The sequence below is a fragment of the Barbus barbus genome (assembly GCF_936440315.1).
Source record: "Barbus barbus genome assembly, chromosome: 15".
Lineage (NCBI taxonomy): Eukaryota > Metazoa > Chordata > Actinopteri > Cypriniformes > Cyprinidae > Barbus > Barbus barbus.
This window is the reverse complement of record NC_136743.1, coordinates 1428863-1455246: the sequence shown is the minus strand read 5'-3', so window position 1 is coordinate 1455246 and position 26384 is coordinate 1428863. Positions and strand designations below refer to the sequence as shown.

At 36.6% G+C, this 26384-nt stretch overlaps 3 protein-coding genes and 1 pseudogene across 10 annotated transcripts in view; 1 reads left to right on the top strand and 3 right to left on the bottom strand.

The window, feature by feature from the left end:
• Nucleotides 1-254: 254 nt before the first annotated feature.
• LOC306881433 (splicing factor 3A subunit 2-like) lies at nucleotides 255-7644 on the bottom strand. 7 transcript variants are annotated; one of them, XR_013785151.1, is made up of 9 exons: nucleotides 6808-6893; nucleotides 6034-6263; nucleotides 5899-5945; nucleotides 5701-5810; nucleotides 4447-4496; nucleotides 4179-4319; nucleotides 3198-3266; nucleotides 1443-3120; nucleotides 255-529 (listed from the first exon to the last, which is right to left on the bottom strand). XR_013785151.1 is itself a non-coding variant. In XM_079435540.1 (9 exons), exons 2-8 carry the CDS (start codon nucleotides 6229-6231, stop codon nucleotides 2857-2859), a joined length of 879 nt encoding a protein of 292 aa, XP_079291666.1. In that variant the 5' UTR covers nucleotides 6232-6263; nucleotides 6808-6873; the 3' UTR covers nucleotides 2391-2607; nucleotides 2836-2856. The 7 variants fall into 7 exon arrangements, 6 of the variants coding, with proteins under 6 accessions (XP_079291663.1, XP_079291662.1, XP_079291664.1 ...); XM_079435540.1 differs by lacking the exon at nucleotides 255-529 and having other exon boundaries at nucleotides 2391-2607; nucleotides 2836-3120; nucleotides 6808-6873; XM_079435541.1 differs by lacking the exon at nucleotides 255-529 and having other exon boundaries at nucleotides 2391-2607; nucleotides 2836-3120; nucleotides 6628-6839.
• LOC306881434 (pleckstrin homology domain-containing family J member 1-like) lies at nucleotides 7298-10849 on the top strand. The gene is made up of 6 exons (XM_079435542.1): nucleotides 7298-7437; nucleotides 8658-8725; nucleotides 8807-8873; nucleotides 9973-10063; nucleotides 10138-10201; nucleotides 10291-10849. Exons 1-6 carry the CDS (start codon nucleotides 7344-7346, stop codon nucleotides 10486-10488), a joined length of 582 nt encoding a protein of 193 aa, XP_079291668.1. The 5' UTR covers nucleotides 7298-7343; the 3' UTR covers nucleotides 10489-10849.
• Nucleotides 10850-18506: 7657 nt separating this feature from the next.
• LOC306881272 (tubulin polyglutamylase complex subunit 1-like) lies at nucleotides 18507-23601 on the bottom strand (annotated as a pseudogene). Its single transcript, XR_013785892.1, has 2 exons — nucleotides 23337-23601; nucleotides 18507-19041 (listed from the first exon to the last, which is right to left on the bottom strand). The product of XR_013785892.1 is annotated as a tubulin polyglutamylase complex subunit 1-like (transcript).
• A 1623-nt stretch (nucleotides 23602-25224) lies between these two features.
• The window catches only part of LOC306881195 (inositol-3-phosphate synthase 1-A-like), a 30334-nt gene continuing 29174 nt past the window's right edge, over nucleotides 25225-26384 (bottom strand). Inside the window, exons 10-11 of the mRNA XM_079435144.1 lie at nucleotides 25862-26079; nucleotides 25225-25781 (exon numbers count right to left, since the gene is read on the bottom strand). Coding sequence (XP_079291270.1) covers nucleotides 25586-25781; nucleotides 25862-26079 — 414 coding nt within the window. The 3' untranslated portion in view covers nucleotides 25225-25585. The remainder of the gene's footprint in view (nucleotides 25782-25861; nucleotides 26080-26384) is intronic.

Genomic DNA, 26384 nt, shown 5'->3' with positions numbered 1-26384 from the left:
AGCAAATAAAGCCTTGTTTTTCTATGTAAAGACTCGCAAGATGGGCGTTTTTGACCGTTACGCTAGCACATGAAACATGCGCTCAAGTCTAAATTGCTTCATTCTGATTGGCCAACTCAGAATGCGCAGTATTAATATTACTGTAATGTTGTTGCTGTTTTCGTCTTGTTTTATACATTGCGATGGACTTTTTTTCTCAGCGGCAGAAGCTTCACGATATATAAACAAAATTAATTCAATTTAAATCAATATTTCATATTAAAAGTTATTTATTTGATGAGCAATGCATAATTATTATCCACAGGGACATTATAGAAATACTGTAGCTACAGATTTAGGCACAATGTTTTTTATTTCAAATAGTAATCTTTTACATCTGAATTAATACTCTTAGCCAGACACTTCCTTATGGGAAGCATTTTTCTGGTGGATGGATGATGATGATGATGACGAAGGAAAGTCCAAGAGAGCGACTCGCGGTAGAGTTTCCAGGGGCCTCAGACACCGGGCCCTTCCGGACCTCAGGCTCCTGAAGAAAAGAGAGACCAAATTCACTGAGCGCAGAAGAAGAGGAAGACACGAAGTAGATGAGACTAAAGAGAAAGAGATAAAAGTCAAGAAGAAGGTCAAGGAAGTGGAAGAAGAGCAGAAGGACATAGAGAAGATGAAGAAACCCAAGAAACCAGCGAAAGAGAGCAAGCTAATACATATGAAGAAAGAGAACCTGTGATGTACTGATGCATAAAGAAAATATGTGCTTAAATGATCATGAAAATAATGCCAAATAATCTTAATTATATCTTTAGCAAAATGTGTTTTCTGTTGATTACAGGGTGAAATATGTTCTTGACACTCTCAGATCTTTATGGACTTCTCTAGTCAGTTGATGATAATGTGTATAATTTGGTGCTTTTTTGCTTTGTAAAGTTTATTTTTCAGAGACTTGATGGTAACTTGATTGAAACCATACATTTTTATGGCACTTTTTGCAATTATGCAAAGCACATTTTCTGCCAGAGAATATTACGTTTCAGATGCTACTGAAATCAGTGATTACTGTCAGGTGAGATCAATAGGTTACAGTATTCCCCTGGTTTCACAGACAAGGCTTAAACCTAGTCCTAGACTCAAATATAAGTCTGAGCTGTTTCAAGCTGTTTCACTGATTGATCATTAAATATATCAGTGCCTTTGTTTTGTCTCAAGATGCACACCAGTAATGTTTTTCTTTTTCTAAGCATGTTTAAAAAATTACTTAAATGTCCTAATTGAACTATGGCCTAATCTTAGTCTAATTTAGTCTAAGCCCCGTCTGTGAAACCGGACCTTAAAGTAATAATTAAACCAAAGCTGTAAGGTATTTTTTTTTTTTTTTTTAAATGTAAAAAAGTGTTTTGAACTCTTTTGCAAGTTAGTTCACCAAAAACTTTAAATGTGCTCACCCTCAGGCCAGTCGAGATGTAGATGAGTTTGTCTCTGCATCAGTGTCTCAGCAATGGATGCTCTGCAGTGAATGGGTGCCGTCAGAATGAGAGTCCAAACAGCTGATAAAAACATCACAATAATCCACACCACTCCAGTCCATCAGTTAACATCTGGAGAAGACAAAAGCTGAAACAAATCCAGCATTAACACGTTTTTAACTCAAATCCATAATAACGCTTCCTCCAGTGATAAAGTGTTCTGGTCTGGATCAGGAGAGAAATCTGCACAGATCAAGCAGCGTTTACAAGACAAAACAGCTCTAAACTAATATGTGGCTGGATTTTGATGCGAGACACAACAGGAGATGCTGGAGGAAGAGTTATGAATTATGGACATGTTTTTCAGTAAGTTCGAAGTTAAAAATGTCTTGGATTTGTTTCTCACAAAACACACAGCTTTACACTTAAGACATCAACTTTACTGAGTACTAAGTGATTTTTACCTGGTGAAAACCAAAATGAACGTGAAAATCCCATGAGCTCCCAACACCCTTATCAAAACATTATGCAACATAAAAATCAGTCATCACAATATGATTTAGCTATAATAGTTGTCAGGATACACTGAGTCACCATGAAATTAAAATTGACATTCTATATAAAATGGAATACTGCAGTGTTTATTATTAAAGATTTATCATTTACTACCTATGCACATCATAACTTTTTAATTCATGTGTCCTTGTAATATTAAATGAAAAAAGCTTAAATTTTTCCTCGCTCCTTGCAATGACATATCTTCTCCGATGACATGTGCACAATAATCCCTCCAGCAATCAGCAAAGCACAACCATCCAGTCAGTTCCTGATGGACAACATCGAAACCCACCCTGCATTCTTGTCTCGTTTGAGAAATTCAGATAAACAATCACATTAGGGAAGAAGAGACGATCACAACTTCCGTTTCATGTCAACTTTAAAGCTTTTTTTAATGATAAAAAAAAAAAGCATAAAAATAGCTTTTGGACATTGTTTGGTCAAAGTCAAATCCATTCTCTAAACATCAGTGTAAATTCACAGAACTGTCAAATCACTACATATTTAGAGGTTTGTGTACATGAAAGGAGAAAAACTAAAACATTTCAATTTATGTCTAGAAAGGTAAATCGTTAACAATTGAAGCCTTTATGTATAATGCATTATAAAACAATATTCATAATGTAAGTTGTAATTTTCATAAATAATTGCAACCAAAGTTAAAATGCATTATACTTTCTTAAAGAGAAACTATGTATATATAAATATTATAACTGTGGTTACAATTATTCATGAGATCATATAATGCATTATAAGGTGGATTAATTAATGCATTAAAATACAACGCATTATATATAAAGGCTTCAAGTGAAGCCTAACTCAGAAATCCTTCAGGCTACCCGTCCATGTGGAGCGGCGGCCTCAGGTGAGGAGGCAGGGCACCTGGAGGAGGCATTTGCGGGTGCATATGTGGCATCATGGGGCCTCCGGGGGGCATCCCATGCATTCCTCCCGGCGGCGGAGGAGGCATGGAGTCACTGTGCGGACGTGGACCGAGTCCAGTGATCAGTGAAGGCGGACGCTTCACGCCGACCGACACCGCCTGACCCGGTGGAGCAAGCAGAGCTTTCTCCACCTTAAAGTGAAACTGCAGAAAAAACTGGAGAACCAGAGGTTGTGTTCAGAACATGGAGAAGGTCTAGATAAACACAAATGATTTCATCCATCTGTTCTTACCTGCTTCGTTTCTCTATTCCAGTGTGTCCAAAAACGAGTCTCTGCTTTGTCAATCTCTCGACTGGGGACCTGAAAATATGATACAAACAATGGCATCAAAACCCTCACATATAAAATAAGTCAGAAAAATTAAGCTGTTTTTTTAATACGGTGTCTTGAACCTTACATGTAGGTTTTATGTTTTGTATCATATTTGATGCATCTGGCTTTTATGGCTCGTATTAGTCTGATATAGTGAGAATATTAAGCTCAATTTTATTCAGACTCAAACTGAGCAAAAATATGCCATTTGCAGCAAATGCTAATATTTATATGATGAAATTCTGATGCTTGTAATGTAAATCAATGAGATCTTAATAACAGTGAAGCAGATACTGAAATAAAATGATCTAAATATCAGTCATCACTCTGTATCTCCAATAATATGTCTCAGTAAGGAACAGTGAAAGTAAAGCTTCTAGAAACAAACGCTCCTCAAAAGATCCTGATGATCAGATTTGAGACGCACTGATTTTTCTAGAAAATGATTGATGAAGAATCAAGTAAAGCTGAGCTGCTTCAGTCCAGTAAGAGTTCATCTGGAGATATGACTGCAGTTATTCTGACCTTTACTTGATAAAATCAGTCAAGATGTGACACGAGAAGCAGCAGCTGAAGCTGGACGCTTGTACAATTACACTAAAAGAGCTTTTACTGGATAAAACACTCTAAACTATCGATCAGACGACAGAGGAGATGCAGAAACGGGTTTAACAGCAAAGTTTGATCATTTACAAACCTAAGAAATTCATGTATCAAATATGAAACAGTAGGCTTAATAGGATTTTCAGCTAATTTTGAACAAACACAGTTTCAGGTAAAAGTACGTTAGATTCAAGAGGGAAATGTTATTGCTCAGTCAGGTTTAATTCACATGTCAATTTCTTATAATTGTTTCAAGTTTGAGAGTATAAGTTAAAACAGAAGTTTTAGTCAGCAGACCTTGAACGCGATGGTTTCATACGGCTCGGCTGCGAACAGCAGATACTGCCAGCGGCGGTCCGGAGGTTCGATTCTCTGCTCATACGCTGACATGAAGCGATGCCTCGGCCCGATACTTTCTGCTATCTCTGGGTAATCAACCTGAAAAAAAACAAGGACACCGTTTATTATATCAGTGCAGTTTTGCAGATCAAAATTGCAAGAGAAAAACATGCATTTTTCAGATGGATCTTAGATCTCAGGACGGCTGAGAAATGACCGGATTTACCTGGAAAAGCAGACTCTGCTGTCCGGTCTCTGGATCCCTTTGTTTTGTTACTATGGGCAAAATAATGAAAAAATAGGTACATCTGTTAATCATTAACATTTAGACCTACATCGGGTTCTCACAGCTTTTGACCAATGAGTTTCCACAACTGTCCAGTCATTTGTGATGATTGAATATGGATTTCTTCAAATGACTTTATAGATACCTTAACATTATAATATTTAAATGTACAAATGTATCTAATAAGAAAACAATAGATGATTGATATAAAAACACACTTTAAAAAAACTAGAGAAGTATATTATATAGAAAAATGTATATTTGCTACTGAAATATCAATTACTTTTCCAGGACTGGTAAGTTAAATATTCCCTACAGGTTTTCTCGATGACAATGAGAACTGTGTCTATAGAAGAAATGAATGGGATTCACTCATGTGACATGAGCTAAAGAAAAATCAATCCTAAACATCTTAAATTAGTTTTGTTTTTTACTGATTTACAAACAAAGGCCTAATATTAACTAGTTTCATGATGCTGAGCTCAAAAACAACAATAAAAACTTTCCACGTACAGTTTTTTCACAAAGAAAGAATGAAGATTTTTCTAATTATATATATATATATATATATATATATATATATATATATATATATATATATATATATATATATATATATATATATATATATCAGCCTTAACGCAATTATCAAAATAACAAAAAGAGTCAAAAGATATGGTTTTATTGACAAAGATGGTTTTGAAATATATAATAATTACATTATATAACTTGAGTAGGAAAATATGCTAAAATACTCCATTTAATGTCAAAAAGCAATTTTATAAATAAAGAAGATTTTTTATTTTTTTAAACAAAACCTGTCATTTTTTGTGGCTGTTTGGATGCCGTAAAACACAACAGATGCAGCAGAAAACATCAGGCTCACGTTTGCATTATCTTCTGACTCGGGCCATAATTCTAACCTTGAAATCAGGATTAGACCTAAAATAATGCCATGCATGTAAAAATGGGCTGTGAACTGAACAGATAGCTGTAATCTGGCTCAGATTCAGACAGGAATCGTGTGTTTGTGGTGTTCAGGGAGACGACATCACCTTACAAATAGTTGTATGCTATGAAATGCATCATATTTAGTGAGAAAGTGTGACGTGCTACAGCAAAACAGACACTGTATTTATGCATTCAGCACTGCATAGTTAGTAGGAAACATAGGTCTGAGGCTCAGTGTCTTACCTTTATAACCCGGTCTGCCAATCTTGACAAACTTCTTCACCTCAACCTTGACTTTCTCTGGAGCGGGTTGAGCTGGCGCTTCCTTTGCCTCTTTTGCAGCTCGTCTTGCTCTAAAATAGTAAAGCACAGACAACACAATGAGTTCCTCCTCTACACTGAACATAATCCTGATAATCACAGCTCCAAAAGTGCACTTACAAGTTAGTCTGATGCTTTTTGCCCTGTGTGTGAGCGAGATAACTTCCCTAGAAGAGGAAAATCACAAACGCAATGAGAATTGCTGATTAAGGATGAACGTTTGTAAAGTGCATGAGGGTCACTCAGAGCTCACACCTCATTGTTGTGCAGCGTGAGACACAGTTTACACTCATAAGAGCCCAAGTGGTTTTTCATGAAGTACGGATCTTTGTTGATGTCTATGGTCTCTAAGGCCAGCTGCCGCAGTCGCTCACGCCGGTCTCGGTTGCTTTCGGACGAGGAGGCGACTCCACCGCTCCCTGTTTTCCCTCCGGCTCTGTGTTGGAAATCCATGATGGCAGATGCTTCTCCTCACACTGCTGCTCCTGGAAGCACAGAAGAGGAAAACACGTTTAAAAACATGACAGAAAATCACTCGGATTTCAAAATCTACTGAAATTATGGAGATGTGGAGGGTACTAGCCAACAATAACAGAGAATGTTATATTCAAATATAGAAGTCTGAATCTTGGCTATTATAAGGGTCAGAGAAATATAAATACACACAAAATAAATGATGAATGTTTTTGGAGCAAGAAACCTTGACTTTCATATTAAATGGATTTAAGAAGGGAAAAATACAAACGTGTTTATAATCATATTTACGGTAGGAGTACAAAGTTATGCCACTAATAAAATCACTTATCAATTACAATAGAAACTATAAATATATATTAACAGTTAGCACACAAAGCACTGAATGGACTCGAACTGACTTCAAAGCTGCATTTTAACGAATTATAACCACCGCCGAAAACTCATTAAATGACCAGAGCTTAGTTTAGTTTGATTCAGATCATTCTTTTGTTCTAAAAAAGTATAAATAACTATGATTTTGATTGGAAAATTCTTCGTGAAAACATTTTTTACCCAACGTCCAGATCACGCTCGCCGCCGTCGCTGCAGTAATGACGCTGAGTGACGCACTTCCGTTTCCTGTTCTTGTGAAGTGCGCAACTTTATTGATAAAGGTAAGATAATAATACCACAGCAAAAGCGTCTGTTTTCCCTTATAAATGTACTGTAAAGTAATTTAATCGCACCACGATACACTGAGGATGTACAAAAGTCACACTTTGACAGGTTTTATTTAAAAAAAGTAAGTGACAAAACATCGTAAAACTGTAAAGTCAATATCAAAAATGCTTTTAATTGATAAACTCGGCTTTAAAAATCAAATTAAAATATAAAAACAAATACTTTTATGTGAAGTGGCAAACCAGCGCCCTCTTCCTGCAGCTCGGTGTGTTTTGTTTCGGTTTATCTGCAGTTAGAGGAGATTCTGACCACAGCAGCAGACTTTGGCTGATAGTCTGGATGACCACGCTGATGCTGGGACCAAAACTAATGTTTAATGGCATAAAAATGCGCTTTAATGAGACGAAACTGCTGTCAAAGAGCTGAAGATGCGATTCAACGAGAAAGAGCTGGTGTTCCTGAGCCGGCAGCCGTCTGAGAGAGCGGCGGAGCTGGGCATGAGAGGCCCGAAGAGAGGAGACGGTAAGCGGACAACATTCTCATCATCATCCGGCTCTCTGAGCGCTTTCTATTAAAACACCGCTAGAAAACCACAACCGCCGTTAAAATCAACAAACTGCCTATTTTATGATCGGAATCGCTTATATCGTACTATTTTCTGATATCGCAGCAGTTGTTAAGGTAGTATGCTATTACAAGTACAGATGTTAGTCACTAGTGTTCGTACTCGGCTGCACTGTCCAATCGCGTCACGTCACCTCCACTACGCGCTCTGTGATTGGTTGATTGATTTCTGTTAAACTAGAGTTGATCGCATCGCGTCATTAACAGTTCATTTATACTGTCACTCAGTGTTGGGGGTTACTCAATATTGCTTTTTTCAAGTAACTAGTAAAGTAACGCATTGCTATTTAATTTACAAGAGTTACTTTTTCAAAAAAGTAACGCCAATTATTATTTTCCCCATTTATTGACTGATTGCGCTGTGTGAACATGTTACTGTACTTCTAGACTAAACGTGAATGTGCATTAATTCATCCCACTCGCAAAAAAACAGATTTAGTTTCCATCAAAGTTAATTAAAACGGTGAAATGCAAACTCAGAATAGGACGCAAACCTGCAATAATTAAATGTTAAACAACACAAATGTGTCTAATTCCATTTTATTAACCAATGTCTTTGCTGCTGACCTTTGATGATCCAGTTCAACCAAACTAATAAGCAAAAACAATTGTGTTTTATTGCTGAAGAGTGTTAAACCTTCTTATCCCGAGGTTTATTCGTTACTCTTGTTGGTCTGAAAGGGCTTTTGCTATAATTAGAACTTCTTGTATTAAAAACAATCAAGCCCTGCTCATATTTAAAAAGAAACGTAACACATTACTTTCCATAAAAAGTAGCTATGTAATTAGTTATAATGTGGGGAGTAATGCAATATTGTAATGCATTACTTTTAAAAGTAACACTGCTGTCATTTAAATCAACCAAACTATGGAGAAATTGAGCGTTTCTGTAATAATCCCCAAAGCTGTGGAAGAAACGAAAGCGCTGACATCGGAATCGTTAAAGCTGCTTTGACGCGACAAAATTAAGAGACTCCCATTATTTATAATTTAAAAAAGTAAAAAAATATTTTCTCAAAACTTTAAAGGTTACGACTTTTAATCTCACGATTCTGACTTTTTTCCTTTGTCGTGTGGAGCTCAATAGAGTTTGACTTCTGCTCTGTTTCCCACAACAGTTGTGAAGAGGCGTGTAGTGAAACTGATCGTTAATTTCCTGTTTTACTTCCGGACCGATGAGGACGAGGTGAGTGTGACTCAGTGTCTGATCTGGATCTCAACAGCATCGCCGTCATGATGGTCTGAGTTTAATCCCTGTGTGTTTCAGCCCATCGGCGCTCTGCTGCTGGAACAGTGTCGCGTGGAGAGAGAAGACGAGCACGCTTTCTCCATCGGTCAGACCAGCTCAACACTGTAGAAATAGAGAAAAGAAATGATCAAAAACATTTCATGTTTGCAGCAGGGTTATGATTGTTGTTGGTATTATTATTATCATTATTATGTAAATATTTTAAATATATATATTGTATGTGTGTGTGTGTATATATATATATATATATATATAATACAAAGCACACGCATGTAAACAAAAACCTTTATTTTGGATGCGATTAATCATTTGATGGCACTATTTGAAATAAAATAAATGTTAACTGAAATAAAATAAAATATAAAAAAACAAAATTTACTTTATTTCATGTAGTTGCTAAGGAAACATTTCTCATTTTCATTTATTTAATGTAACTTGATAAACTAAAACTGAAATAAAAATGAATAAAAACTACATAGACATATTTTTTTTAAATTACAAACTAATAAAGCTGACAAAAACACACAATTATGTAATTGCAAAAAAAGGAATTGCTTCAAAAAATGGAAAATGGAAAAAAATAAAACGTCTGTGACTTTGGTTTTAAGAAGGGTTATTGTTAACTAAAACTAACATATTAAAAAAACCATTTGAAATAATATAAATATTAACTGAAATAAAATCAAAACTGAATTTATTTTATTTCAGCTAGTTGCCAAGGAAACATTTCTCATGTTTGTTTAGTTTACCTTGATGTACTAAAATAACTAGAATGAAACACAAATAAATCAATACAAATAAAGACAAAATAATAAAACAACAAAATTGCAAAAAATAAATTACTTTTAAAAAAAAGACTTTAAAATGGAAAATATAAATTAATTCAAACTATTAATAAAAACTACAGTATAATAGTATTTCAATTATAGTCAAATTTGACTCTCTGCTCTTTAAGAGAGAAAGTTTCTTATGACATATTTGATAATAAAACCAACAAAATTACTAAAAAATGAAAAACACTATATAGTTTACTTTAAAAAAAACTATAAAATGAAAAATACAAAATATAAATAACTAATTTAAAATATTAATAAAAAAAGAAAAAACATAGTATATCAGTTATTGTTTATTTGATGCTCAGCTCTTTAACAGAGAAACATGACGCACTCTTGCTTGTTTTCCAGTGTTTCTGGACGAAGCCGAGAGGAAGTATTTGTTCGAATGTGATTCTCAGGAACAGTGTGTCGAGTGGATCGATGCCATCGTTAAAGCCAGGTGTGTGTCACAGACGTTTCCCATCATGCCGTGCATCTCCTGCTTTATAACTCTGATCTGCTTCTGTCTCACAGTTATGAATTCATGCGCAAGAACCTGATCTACTATCGCACGGAAATCCATCGACTGACCGGCAAGGTGAGGGAATCGCTATTAATTGATGCAACTAATGCTTCTCAGAGATCAATATCAGACTAATCAGGATGCTGCTGTGTGATCTGGTGCAGGACCCGCTGGAGCAGTATGGGATATCTACAGTGGTCTTCCTCCGCCGCCCACATAAGCACACACTCTCTCTGCTGTTTGGGGTTTTTACCTGTTTTTTCTTCTTTTTCAGTCTGCCAGTATCCATTACTGTACATTCTGACCTCTGTAACCTTTCATTTAATGTGAGTTATGGGGAAATGCGTAATATATTACTGTAATGAATGTCTGCTGAGTTTGAGCCAATTGCTATTAAAGTTTCTTCCCCATATCAAGGTCATTGTTAATGAGGACAAATTAAACTGGGTCGCCTTTTAAAACCTGATTTTGCCACCTTTATTGCCTTTCATAACTGATGTTAAAGGTTTATGCGCAGACATGCATGCATTATAGTTTGACCTAAAGTGCACTAAAGAGGTTTCATAGCATCCAGCTTTTATCTAAAGCATTAAAGCTTCCAGTCAATCAGACAAGATTCAGTCAAAACATTTCATCTGCTTTGAGTCTGTGTATCTAAAGCTGTATAGCGGTCGTATTTCACCCCAAAATCAAAGGAAAAAATAGAAAATTATATTTAAGCACAAAATAAAAAATTAAGCTTAATTTTCATGAGAAGTGCATTCTTTGCTGCAAGAAAATGCAATATAAAATTTAAAATACTTAAATTATATATAATTTTATAAAAAACAAAATTATCATAAATTACAAATGCACTACACAATTTAAGTAAATATATATAATTACTTAAATTGTAATTATTTATTGAATTACTTCAATTTAAAATCAGCATAATTTACAAATGCACTGCACAATTAATTTAATAAATAAGTATTTTAATAGATCATATAATACTATCTTGTGCTCAAGTTTAAAGAAAAATAATAATAACGTCAATGCAAAAGCCTAAAATTTATTTAATTATACAGGCTGTAATTTCTTTTTTTTTTTTTGATTTTGTGGTGACCTTTGACCTTTATATTTCAGATATGTTAAACATTGTGGCATTCGCAAATGTGCAGTTTGTGGAAGTATCAGATTTAATTCTGCTACTTTTTGTTTGATCATTCGTCACAGTCTTGTGCTCATAAACGGCATTGAACGGCAAAACATGAGGAAACAACTTGAACTTCTTTCCTGTTATTTAGGTACAGTTTTATTTGAACCCATATCGCCTGTAACTTTCCATTTCTGTAAGCGATGAAACTATAATAAGAGTGAAAATGCTTTAGTTTGTCAGAATGTGAGATTCGTGAATGTTTCAGGCTTTTTCATGCACTAGAAATGATTCGTTCTATCATAATTTATATATGTTTATTTCCAATCTTATTTTGGTTAATAAATCCCATTTAAAGGTACCAGCGTGCTTTTGTTTTTATTCTGATACAAGAGCAATAAAAGTGCTGATTCTGACAGTATAATGCAAGGAAATGTCTAGAAATGCATCACAATATGAGTGTTTGCACACATACTGTTGCTCACAGATAGCATTTGTCCAGTTAATGACCACCATAATAAATGAGTCATTTACTGAATGCATGTGTCAGATAATGTCAATGTCACACCCTCTCAGTAAATCTGACCATATTTGACCATGATCCAGTAAAATATGTGCTGATGTTCAGCTCAAACAGTGCTGGATCAGAGCATATGATTCTGACTCACTTTCAAAGATCCTTCAAAGGCCCTTGAGCTCATTAGACCTGAAGAAACAAACATTTTCAGAAAATCGGAGAGCTCCGTGACATTACGTCATGATTAGTGTCATCTTTAGTATATATTACCGTCTTTTACTTTTTTTTACATTTGGGGTAGTTTTTTCGTTTGTCGTTGGTCTGGAGATGTCACACATTCGGAAACTCGCTTATCTCTCACCATCATCCTTGCCAATTAAGAAGAAAACAAAACCAGCCGGCGACATTGAAGACAATATGGCAGTCACTATAAAACGATTTGAGGACATTTTGAAGGCTGAATTAGCAGCAATGCGCACCGAATTCTCCTCTCACATGACTACAATCCAGAATATACACTCAACGGCCACTTTATTAGGTTATTAGTATTTGAAAAACTGCTGATCTACTGGGATTTTCACACACAACCATCTCTAGGGTTTACAGAGAATGGTCCGAATAAGAGAAAATATCCAGTGAGCGGACGAAAATGCCTTGTTGATGTCAGAGGACAGAGGAGAATGGGCAGACTGGTTAGAGATGATAGAAAGGCAACAGTAACTCAAATAACCACTCGTTACAACCAAGGAATGCAGAATACCATCTCTGAACACACAACACATCGAACCCTGAAGCAGATGGGCTACAGCAGCAGAAGACCACACCGGTGCCGCTCCTGTCAGCTAAGAACAGGAAACAGAGGCTACAATTCACACAGGCTCACCAAAATTGGACAATAGAAGATTGGAAAAGCATTGCCTGGTCTGATGAGTCTCGAGTTCTGCTGCAACATTCAGATGTAGGGTGAAAATTTGGCGTAAAGAACATGAAAGCATGGATCCATCCTGCCTTGTCTCAACGGTTCAGGCTGGTGGTGGTGGTGTAATGGTGTGGGGGATGTTTTCTTGGCACACTTTGGGCCCTTTAGTACCAATTGAGCATTGTTTAAACGCCACAGCCTACCTGAGTATTGTTGCTGACCATGTCCATCCCTTTATGACTACAGTGTACCCATCTTCTGATGGCTACTTCCAGCAGGATAATGCACCATGTCACAAAGCTCAAATCATCTCAGACTGGTTTCTTGAACAGGACAATGAGTTCACTTTACTCAAATGGCCTCCACAGTCAGCAGATCTCAACCCAATAGAGCATCTTTGGGATGTGGTGGAACGGGAGATTCTCATCATGGATGTGCAGCCGACAAATCTGCAGCAACTGCGTGATGCTATCATGTCAATATGGACCAAAATCTCTGAGGAATGTTTCCAACACCTTGTTGAATCTATGCCACGAAGAATTAAGGCAGTTCTGAAGGCAAAAGGGGGGTCCGACCCGGTACTAGCAAGGTGTACCTAATAAAGTGGCCGGTGAGTGTATGCTCTAAAGTTGACTTTTTAATCGGGGAACAGAGAGAGCAGAAAAAGGTGACCAACAAACACACTACGCGTCTGGATGCCCTCGAGCAGCAGGTGACTGATTTACAGGACCGCAGCATATGCAGTAATCTCCGCCTGCTGGGACTACCTGAAGGGGCCGAGAAGGATGACCCGATCGGCTTTCTGAAACGGTCACTGCCAATCTGGATCCCATCACAGGCAGAGATATCGAGATCGAACGTGCGCATCGAGTTTACTCCAGAGCTTCAACGGATCACTCCAAACTGCGAGTGTTTCTCTTCAATCTGTTACGCTACAACGACAGGAATTTGATTCTAAATAAAGCAAGATGCCACGGTTCTGTGAAAGCGGGTGACTTCCCCGACTTCTCTCCCGCAACGGCAAAGAAGCGGAGCTCCTTCAGTGCAATACGGAAGGAATTGAAAGAGACAGGTCTGCAGATCTTTCTTCAGTATCCAGCTACTCTGAAGATCTTCATGAAACACGGCGAGACCAAACTAATGCACTCACCGGATGAAGCGCATCAATTTCTGAGCTCCATTCCCGCTCCTCGTTCTCCTGGGATGGACGAGGCATAAGGGTTTGATAATACCGAGTGACTCGACTTCTGATTTACTGATCTAGATCTTCATGTGACGATCGGCTACTGGCAGTTCTTCATGTAAGCAAGGAAACTTGGTATCACTAATGTACAGTTTTCAATGTACATGATGCAATTATTTATGTTTGTTTCCTCGTTATGGAAAATATCCTTTTTTTTTAACCCCACTTTATCACTCGTGTGAATTCTAAGTTATTCTATTCTCTTGACAGTGTTCTAAAGACTGGTGCTGGCTGTCATGTTACTGTCACTGATTAAGACGGGGAGGGCAGGTTTTTACCCCAGTCTGTAAAAGTTTTATGGGGTGGGTTTTCTTTATGTTAATGTGTTTTTAAAGGCAGACTTGAGTTAATTCATCTGCAGTGGGATAGCTTTCACTCATTTGTTCAGTTCACTTATTTGTTTGATAGTAATGACTGAAATTAATATAATAAGTTATAATGTCAATGGTTTAATGGCTCCCATAAACATACAAGATTTTTACAGCTACTGCAATGAAAAAAGGTTGACATTGCTTTGATCCAGAAAGCTTGTTTGTGGAAGGATGATGTTCATAGATGCAATAATAAATATTACGGGGTGGTCTCTTTCGCTGCGACTGACAATAAAACTAAAGGTTTTGCTACATGGACTTTGTCTGTCCCCTTTGGGGCGCTTCTGTTTGCATGTATCGGCTTCCCCAAACTGCAGTTTTTGTATGTTCATGCATGTTATTTATTTTACATTTTTTACTTTTCGTTTGAGTTTGCCTTTAAATTAAATAAAAAATTGTTCACAAAAAACAGGATGAATATTTTAAAGTGAAACAAACCACAAAACATCACAAGACTCATCAGATCCATTGATATACTCACTGATGTTTGTGCTGCTGGTTTCCCAACTATAAATGATGTCACTTCCTGCAGGATGATGTCATTAAGGAAGTGCCTTTTGTTAGTTAAGTTTATTTATTACAAATGACTAGTACACTGTAAAAAAAAAAAAAAAAAAGTTGAGAAAACGTACAACTTTTTGTTGAATAAACTAAAGTTGAGAAAACTCAAAAATCTGATGAAGCTGGTTGCCTTGAACTTTTAAGTTTTCTGAATTTCTTTCTAGAATGAAAAGTCATAATAAAGGAATAGTTCAGCCAAAAATGAAAATGTGCTTCCCACACTGGACTGGAGTGGTGTGGATTATTGTGATGTTTGTATCAGCTGTTTGGACTCTCATTCTGACGGCACCCATTCACTGCAGAGCATCCATTGCTGAGACACTGATGCAGAGACACATTTCTACAAACCTGATGAAGAGACAAACTCATCCTAATCTTTGATGAGTAAATGCTCATCTCTCAGTGGACTATGGCTTTAGGAGGTCCAGCTGCAGTGGGATTCAGGACAGTGACTGGACTCAGATCCTCATCAGGTCTGTAATGCACTGACGCAGCGACTGACTGTAACTCAAACCCTGCTGAATTATTGACACATGGACCCTCATTACTTTTAATGCCGTGAGCGGCGGGTCAGTCAAACGTCCTCTGTGTTTCACTGCAGCAGCCTGTAAGAAACAAAACCAGCTCAATTCCTGCCAGTCTCTCTCACATCTGCTTCATCAAGCCTGACAAAACCCAACAGAAAGATCACATTATATTCTGTCATGAGCCGATGACAAAACTGCAGGGTTTTGACCGAAATAGAAAACCTCCAATTTAAACCTGCAAACAAATAGATTTTCCAAAATGTAAAACAAGGGAACATCAAGACATTAAATTATATTTTATGTTTATTTTCTGTTCTACTTTTAAATCGAATGCAAGTAAATTTGTGTCATTGATCACGTGACTCTTTGCACAGTCAGATTTCTTTCATTAAAGCAAAACACAGACACACCAAATATGCATTCATTCTCAAATTCATGTTTATTTTTAAACTTAAAAATTTATTTGTAATGAATGTTTTTGTAAATTAGAAAAACATGCATAAAAAAACAGCATTTTACCACTAAGTGATATCATAAGGAAATTTGTGAAAAAAATCTAAATATTGAGAAAATCGCCTTTAAAAGTTGTCCAAATGAAAATTTTTAATATATTTATGATAGGAAATTTACAAAATAACTTCATGGAACATCATAGTTACTTTTTGGCATAAAAGAAACATGTATAATTCTGACTCATACAATGTATTGTTGGCTATTGCTACAAATATACCTGTGCTACTCATGACTGCTTTTGTGCTGCAGGGCCACTAATGTCAGTAATGCTTCTGAATGTACAAGCAAAGTTGTAAAGATGAGTTTCTCTGTTATGACTATACTTATTCATCTGGATGATATTTTTAGTATGCAAATTAGACAACAATGAACATCTTGTGCAAATTCAGTCTCGTTCTTGATTCATGTTCCTGGTCTTTGCTCTAATTAAAATGCAAATCACTTGCAAATGCATCAGATAGAGGGGTAAATGTGAAGTGAATGCAGCTTCATGCAGAGCTCAGTATCTGTGAACTGAAAGGGGAACTGAGCTCTTTCAGATATCTATAACAGAAATACACCACAAACACTTCCTGATCTGAGGTTCCTAGACTTCAGTGAGAAACGAGATACAATCATGATTTCACTTTGATGCCAATGAGTGCATGAAACAGCATGTGGATGAATACATTTCCTAAAGAAGTGCTGGTCTTCCTCAGTGTTTATGTTTTGTTTTCCAGTGCAAATGTCTAAAAACTCTTAAATCAAGACACATTTACCAGAGAAGCAAAATGAATGAGGCATTTATAAAATATAAAATGACAGAACAAGTCTTGTTCTCTGAGAAACTGATCAGAATGGAGTTTATGAGATTAAATCAGATACCAAGGTTAAATCAGGTTTTAATCATAAAAGTTAATTTAGTAGAAGATGATGTGATGTCAAGATGTTTCTCATTGGATGGTGAAAAACATCTAATATTTATTTTTGAATTATTATATTTGCTATTATTTACATTACATTCATATACACCCCTATATATATTTTTTCTTTTTACTTTTTTTTTCCAGTAAAATAAGCAAAAAATTCTTAAATAAAGACACATTTACTTGAGAAGCAACATTACAAGATTAATGTAACACAATTACAAGATATTAAGTCTTGCTTGCAGAAGAAAAATGCATCCAAATGAAGTCAGTTTATGCTTAAAACAAGAACAAATATCTTTCAGTGGAGTCAGAAAAATAATCAGGTTTTTCCTTTGAATTAAGCTCATTTTTCTTATCCACACTTTCTTGTTTTATGCACAAATTCGCTTAATTTTGACCTTTTTTTTCACAATACAAGATCTTATATCTTCTGTCATTTTGTTTCTCAAGTAGATCTTGATTTAACGATGTTTAGATATTTGTACTGGAAAACAAGACTTTTGTTATTTTTGTTATTTTGCAGTGCATGCAATATTTTATGCCACCACATTATGAATTTAAGACTTTCTGATTAAAAGTTTATTTTTCTGTCCTCACTTGTTTTAAGCATAACCTTAGTTTTCATTATTTTTTTTACATAAGATTTAATATCTTGTCATTTTGCTTCTCTGCATGATTTAAAGGGGTCATATGATGCGATTGCAGTTTTCCTTTGTCTTTAGTGTTAAAAGCTGTTTGTGCATTTATAAGATCCGTACAGTTGCAAAGACTCGTCTACGCCTTCCTAAAATGCCTCATGTAATCACGCCCCCACATTTCTACATCACTGTGTGGGAAGATTTGCATTACAACACCCAAGTGTATGCAAAGAAATAAGGTTTAACTTTTATTCTCGCTGTAATGTTATAATGTGTTTTTTGAACCTTAAACTGCATAAACACATTGCATTACACAAAATAATGTTATTTTTAGCATTGCCATATGACCCCCTTTTATAATATTTAGGTATTTGTACTGGAAACAAGTCTCAAATCTTTTGCAGTGTGAAGTCAAATGGTTTGATAAAATGCCTATAAGTTAGAACAATGCAAAAATGCATGCAAACAATATCTAAAAATAAAAGCCTGAATGCAATACGACAAAACTGTTTAAGATGTAGTTTTCTTTTTCTTTCTATGTATCGCTGATGTTTTTGGCTATACGTACTATTGTTTTTACAATATGTGTCCCTGCAGCACAAAAGCAGTCATGAGTAACACAGGTATATTTGTAGCAATAGCCAACAATACATTGTTTGGGTCAAAATTATACCTTTCTCTTTTATGCCAAAAATCATTAGGATATTAAGATCATGTTCCATTAAATTTCTTACCGTAAATATATCAAAACTTCATTTTTGATTAGTAATATGCATTGCTAAGAACTTCATTTGGACAACTTTAAAGGTGATTTTCTCAATTATTTAGATTTTTTTGCACCCTCAGATTCCAGATTTTCTAATAGTTGTATCTCAGCCAAATATTGTCCGATCATAACAAACCATACACCAATGGAAAGATTATTCAGCTTTTAGATGATGTATAGATCTCAATTTTAAAAAATTGACCCCTATGATTGGTTTTGTGGTCCAAGGTCACATATTCTCAGTTCTCATTAATAATGATCCATGCAAGACTCCGGCTGATTTCAGGTGACGGTTCGCACTCGAGCGATGAAGAGCGCAGCGGCGGCGTCTTCGAACTCCTGCGCGTCCATCGTGGGACCCTCGTGTCTCTGCGCAGGTGGATGAACCTCGGCCATGGCTTGAGCCACTTTAGCGGGAGAGATCTTGGCACTGGCCTCCAGATATCGCGCCGCGTCGGTGCGGTCGGGCGTCTCCAGCGCCTCGCGGAGGGTGGAGAGCACCGCCTGGCACAGCGTCCTCTGGGCGGGCCGGTCCGGAGCGCTGGCCACCGCCGCGTAAAGACACTGAGACTTCCGGATGTAGTCGGTGAACACGGCACAGGTCAGGACGCCCTGCCGGAAGAGCTGGAAGGGCACGGACTCATAGTCGTGGCTCTGGATGCGGCGCAGGAGCGGAGTGGCGGTGGAGCCCGAGAGCCCGCCTTCACTGCACAGACTCCGCAGCATCTCTGAGTACAGACGCCCGCGAACACCTCCGCCGCTCGGACCACACGCCAGCAGCTCATACGCCACACGCACGTTACTGTTAAACGCTGACCTGCAGTGGGAGAGTAAAAATAAAACCGCTCAGACTGAATCTGAACTAAATAACAAATATATATATATACATATATATATATATATATATATATATATATATATATATATATATATATATATATCAAGGGAATTGCACTGGTTGTGTGTGTGTGTGTGTGTGTGTGTAAGAGCTGGTCAACCTAATAAAGTGGTATTAATGAAATAATTAAAAAAAACATTATATTAAAACAAAATAAAGAGAAACCTCTCGAGGCTTGAAAGATTAATGAAAGTAATAATAAAATTACAAAACATGGTTTAAATACAATGAATAATATTATAATAGCAATAATAAAATAAACAAATAAAAAGATAGAAAAAACTCCCCCAAATGGTTTAAAACAATATTAAATGAAATCTAAATTATGAAAAAAAAAACTATTTAAAAAAAAAGGAAAATTAAGAAAGAAGAAGAAACCTGCAAATGTATATAAAAATATGGCTAAAACTTCTCAACTATGGCTTAAAAAAATAAATTCAATATATAAGTAACAAAATAAATTTAAAAACAATAAAATTAAGCAAAATAAAAATAAATAGTTTGTGGCTTAAAGAAGGAAATATAAAAAGAAATTAAAAGACCTCTCCGCCATGGCTTAAAACAATAAAAAGTGAATATATGATGTTGATACATGATATGATTTTAAAATGATGATAATAAATAATATAAACAATAAATAAAATATAATAGGGGAAATGCACAAGAGCTGGTTAACCTACTAAATAATAGTAATGAAATAAAATCTAAATAAAATATTAAAACAAACTACAGAAACCTGTAATGGTTTAAAAGAGAATGATAGAAGTAAAAATAAAATGAAAAAAAAAACAAAGATTTAAATATATATGATAGATAGATACTTTATTCGTTATTTTCTTAATTATTTAAAATACATAATATTTTAAGAAAAACATAGCAGTAAAACATCTCTCAAAGTCAGCTTAATAAGATAATGAAATTTAAAAATAGTAATAAAAAAAAATCAATCAAATAAATAAAGCAAAATAAATAAATAAAAACACTTCCCCACAATGGCTTAAGTGACAAAATGAAATGACAAAGTGAAAACAGATTTTTAGAAATTTCTGTAAATTTATTAAAAAGAAAAAACTGAAATATCACATTTACATAAGTATTCAGACCCTTTGCAACAACACTTGACATTTAGCTCAGGCGCCTCCCATTTCTCTTGATCATTGCTGAGAAGTTTCTACACCTTGATTGGAGTCCTCCTGTGGTAAATTAAATTGATTGGACATGATTTGGAAAGGCACACACCTTTCTATAAAAGACCTCACAGCTGACAATGCATATCAGAGCCAACAAGCCATGAGGTCAAAGGATACAAGATTGTATCGAGGCACAGATCTGGGGAAGGCTCCAAAAAAAAATTCTGCTGCACTGAAGGTTTCCAAGAGCACAGTGACTTCCATAATTCTCAAATGGAAGAGGTTTAGCACAGCCAGGACTCTTCCAAGAGCTGGCCTCCTGGACAAACTGAGCAATTGATGGAGAAGGGCCTTGTCTAGACTGGTGACCAAGAACCTGATGGTCACACATGATCATATATGCAGACGGGAGAAACCTACAGAGGGATAAACATCACTGCAACACTCCACCGATCTGGGTTTTATGGCGGTGTGGCCAAACTCAATCCTCTCCTCAGTGTAGACGCATGAAAACACACTTGGAATTTGCAAAAAAGCACCGAAAGGACCCTCAGACTGTGAGAAACAGAATTCTCTGGTCTGATGAACCTCAATTCTAAGCATCATGTTTGAAGGAAACCAGCTCTGCTCATCACCTGCAGAGTACCATCCCAGCAGTAAAGTGTGCTGGAAGCAGCCTCATCCTGTAGGGCTGTTTTTCAATGGCAGGGACTGGGAGACTGGTCAGGGTTGAGGGAAAGCTAAATGGAGCAAAATACAGAGATATCCTCAATGAAAACCTGTTCCACAGCGCTGAGGACCTCAGACTGTGCCGAAGGTTCACCTTCCAACAGGACAATGACCCGAAGCACACAGCCAAGGCAACACAGGAGTGGCTTAGGAACAACTCTGTGAATGATTTGCAAAGAAGAATGGCAGAAAATCCCCCAGTCCAGGTGTGCAAAGCTTGTTGCCTCATACCCAAAAAGACTCGAGGCTGTAATTGCTGCCAAAGTTGCTTCAACTAAGTACTGATTTTTCTTTTTAATAAATTTACAGACATTTCTAAAATTTAGTTTTCACTTTGTTATTATAAGGAACATAGTGTAGATAAACGAGGAAAAAAAACATTTAAACAATTGTAGTATCAGGTAGCAACATAACAAAAGTGAAGGGGGTCTGAATACTTTCTGAATGCACTGTATATATACACTGCTCAAAAATTTTAAAGGAACACTTTGAAAACACATCAGATCTCAATGAGAAAAAATATCATGCTGGATATCTATACTGATATGGACTGGGCAATATGTTAGGAACGAAAGGATGCCACATCGTTTGATGGAAATGAAAATTATCAACCTACAGAGCGCTGAATTCAAATCAAAGTGAAAAAATGCAGCTGCATTTATTAATCTAGTCCACTTTGCTGAAATTTCATTGCAAACTCAAAATGGTACTTGGTAGTTTGTATGGCCCCCACATGCTTGTATGCATGCCTGATAACGTCGGGGCATGCTCCTAATGAGACGACGGATGGTATCCTGGAGTATTTCCTCCCAGATCTGGACCAGGGCATCGAAACATAATGTCCCAGAGGTGTTCTATTGGATTTTGGTCAGGCGAGTGTGGGGGCCATTCAATGGTATCAATACCTTCATCCTCCAAGAAGGCCATGAGGCCGGGCATTGAACTCAGGACCCACTGCACCAGTGTAGGGTCTGACAATAGGGCCAAGGATTTCATCCCGATACATAATGGCAGTCAGGGTACCACTGTCTAGCCTGTAGAGGTCTGTGCGTCCCTCCATGGATATGCCTCCCCAGACCATCACTGATCCACCACCAAACCGGTCATTCTGCTGAACGATGTTACAGGCAGCATAACGTTCTCCACGGCTTCTCCAGACTCTTTCACGTCTGTCTCATGTGCTCAGGGTGAACCTGCTCTCATCTGTGAAAAGCACAGGGTGCCAGTGGCAGACCTGCCAATTCTGGTGTTCAATGGCAAATGCCAATTGAGCTCCACAGTGCCGGGCAGTGAGTACAGGGCCCACTAGAGGACGTCGGCCCTCTAGTGGGGGTTAATTTCTCTAGTTAATTTCATTAACACCAAAGCAGCTGAAACTGATTAACAACCCTCTGCTACAATTGACCAGGGGTCTCAGTTAGAAACGTTGCAGATGAGGATATGCATAGTAAAACTAGGTGTAACTTGTCAGCTCCATATATGGTGATTTTGGGGAGAAGACGGGGTGGAGATACACGTACGCACAATCTTCCCCTGACTGGGATTTATAAAAGGATTTTTACTCAGGTTCTGGCATACGCATGCTTTTATAAATCTGAAAACTTTTGTGCGTATGCTAAATCTAGCTTTTGTGTGTACGTACACTTTCAGGACAAAATTTACGGAGATTTTTTATAAATGAGACCCCAGATCAATATCCCAGGAGTTTAATTGACTTGATGCTATACTCTGATTAAAAAGTGTTCCTTTAATTTTTGGGAGCAGTGTATATAAGAAACATTGCACTAAAAGATCTCCACCATGGCTTAAAAAGATAGATAATTAATAATAAAGCAATAAGAAATAGATTAAAAAAAAAAGAAACTTCTCCACCATGGCTTGAATTTTTTTTTATAAAATTAATTAAGGCAAAATAAGATGAATTCTCTTATGGCTTAAAATAAATAAATAACTGCAATAATAAAATAGACAATTCAGTATGTACAGGTATGTTAAGTGCAAATTTGAAATGTAATAAGTATGTGTGTTAAAAAATATAAAAATGTAATAAAATAAAAACAAAATAAATAAAACAAAATATCTCGTGGTTTAAAATAGATACATAATACCAATAATAAAAATGAATATACCTAAATAAACTTAAAAATATATGTATGAAAATTAATGATTAAAATAACAATATATTTAATAAAAAGAAGCAAAAAATGAAAAGAAACCTCTCATGGCAGGCTTGACATATAAATAGCAATACAAATGTTAAGAAAAATAAATAAAAAGAGATTTAAAAAAAAAAATTCCACACCGTGGCTTAAAACAATATAAAGTAAAGTAAGAATAAAGTATGACTTGTAAGACCTGTGGGAGTGATGCGCCAGGCTCAGGTGCCAGAGACAGCGGCTCACGCTCCGATGCTCCGCGCCTCCGTCCTCAGCCTCCGCCGAGAGATGAGCGAAGTGTTCGGCCAGGAAACCCACGGGATCCTCGGGCCTGGACTGGAGCAGCTCCAGCAGAGCTCCCCTGAGCAGCGTGCTGACCGCGACACAAACTCCCCGTCGCTGTCGGATTTGGGAGATTTGGAGTCGGACATGATAACGACACCGGCGCGGCGCTTCTCCGCCATCTCTTCACTTCAGCATCCTGACCTTCAGCCGAAGCCACGAGAATACAAGCGTAGCGCCTAAAGCTAATGCTTCCGGTCTGGCAGCACGTGGGAAAGGACACCGGTGGCAGTTTTTTTTAACGGATGTCAACGGAGAAGAGGCTTCACTAGCTTTTTAGAGTAAACGGCTTATCATTAGGTATCCGACCCTTCTGTGGGCGGAGCTTAGCTTAGGTCCTCACTGCAGAACACAAGATCCAGGGGGTGTGGTTGAATCTAGATCCAACTCCTCCCACCTTACATATACCTAAACCTGCCCGTCTCCACCCCCTGATCCTAAACCCACCCATCTCCACACCCTAAACCCACCCATCTCCACCCTCTAGATGTGGATCCCACCACACCCCCTGGATCTTTGTTCTGCAGTGAGGGGCTACTGGAAAGATTCCCCTGACCCATTTTTTTTTTTAAACAATAACCGGGACCGTGATTGTTATTTGAAAAGGTTAACTTTAAACCAGATCCCACATGCTTTTACTCAAATGATATGACAGATTGAGTGACTCATATCTATATAACAAACTCACCTTGTCTATATAGTCGCAAAGATGTATATTTCAGTTTCAGCAGGCAACTATATTTACAGCTACATTATTATTCCAGCCCCATTTAATCACAACAATGTATATACAATTACAAATGATTAAGCATATAAATCGCCAGTTTGTGGTTTTACACACATGCACACAGACATTATTTCATACATGACATACACTGTAAAAAATGAATCATGTCTTGTAATTTTCATTAAAAAAATTAAGGCGATAATTAAAAATAGTGTGTATTTCATTAAAGAAATTGCGGTTCAGTGTTGTATAGAAAATATTGAGGACTTTTCTCTAATAAAACCAATAGATGTGTTTTCCTCTTTTTTTTAAAGGAAATTTAAGCTGTTTTGGGGCTTGAATTGAGGAACTGATTAAACTAAACAAAACTAAATTAAGGAAAGAAGGCTACATATTTATTTTAAGAGAAATGGTTCAATTTTGCAATTTTGTTTTAGAGGTTTTTGCAATTTAAATTTTGAAATTAAATGCTATTTAATGTGTTTTTGAGTGAAGGGAACCATAATGTTTAATATTCATTTATGTTTAACATTTGAAACAGTTTCTGTTACATTGAAGTTTCCTCATGTAGTGCAATCATTACCATTGTGTAGAAGAGTAGAGCTTATGGTTATGTTTACTAGAGCTAGTGCAGTATTTTACAGGTTTCTTTATTCCGTCCATAAAATGTAGGCAAATTTTTTGTGAAACTTTTAAGAAATTGTTGTTAAATTGAATTATTTATTTTAGTTAGTTAGTCAAATAAATGTGTTTATTTAAATGTAGCTAAAATAAATCGATTGCAACCACTTACCTTAAAAAAACTGTAGTAAATTCAATGAATCATTTGTTTCAGTATATGTCCACCCATGGCAGTTTTATATAATCGTTCTTCAAGCCATTAAAAAAAATTCCTAAAGTAAATTTTTTTAATGGTTTTACCAAAAATGGAATGTATTTAACACTAAGAAGTATAGTTGTTAAATACATTAAATTAAATTATAATTACCTAACATACAAATGAAAAAAACATCCCAGAATAACTCAAATTGCTCATTTTTATTAAGTCAATATTTTTATGAGTGTTTACACAACTCCTATTTATACATTTGCCAAATGCAACAACAATTATCACTGTTCAGGAATTAACTAATTTTGTTCAACAAACAAAAACTATGAATTTCTCTGAAAAAGATTCCACGGCTGGGAATGCATAGATGAACATTTCATCCAGAAACAGAGCACTGGTTAAACAAGTACAAGTAGTTAAATGCAAATAAAAAACTGAGCAAGGCTTTGCATAATAAAGCAACTGATTTTTACTGAAACAACCATAACAGATTTACAACAGTAGTAAACATGTAGCTAATCTTGGTGTGTTTTTTTCCACTATGTAGGTTTTATGATACTGTGCGTCGAACCTTCTTATGACTGTTAATTTCAATGCATTTTCCAGACTGATAGCCGTTGAAGCACTCGATCTTTCCGTTCATGAGGACGGGATGATGGATGCGGTTTTCATCTGAATGCATGAAGCTCCTCTTCATCTTGTGCTCCAGCTGCATGTGATTCTGCGGCGGCAGGCCGAGACACGCTCTGCAGATTCAGAAAGACATATATTAAACAATGCACACACAAACGCTGTGAGAAAACTCACACACAGGCTCGTGTCTGACCTCATGACGTTCTCGATGCACGCCCGCTGGCGGAAGAAGGCGTTGACCACCGGCGCTCCCTGCGGCACGAGCGGCGCTTTTAAGAGGAAGCTGAGCAGCGACAGAACGCTGTGAAAGCCCTGGAAAACTGGATCGTCCTGAGTGCAGAACGTGATTCTCTGACACAGTTCTGTCAGGATCACCAGATCCAGAATAATGGGACTGGCCAGCAGAGAGTCCTGGACACAAGCAGATGACAGATGCATAATAATGAAAGATGCATATCATGATGAAGATGCATCAGATTCTCTTCATTAGTCTGCAGGCATACAAAAATGTGACTGGTGCATTAACACTACTGAGTATACATGTTAAACATCATATTCAACTGAATACGCACACACACACACACACACACACACACACAAACAAAATCAACAGCGATGACATCTTTGTAATATTTGCATGTACTTTATTTTAGAGTAAATTAATTGTTAAATTGTATAAGTTTAATTATTTAAGTTAATTAGACATTATAAGTCCA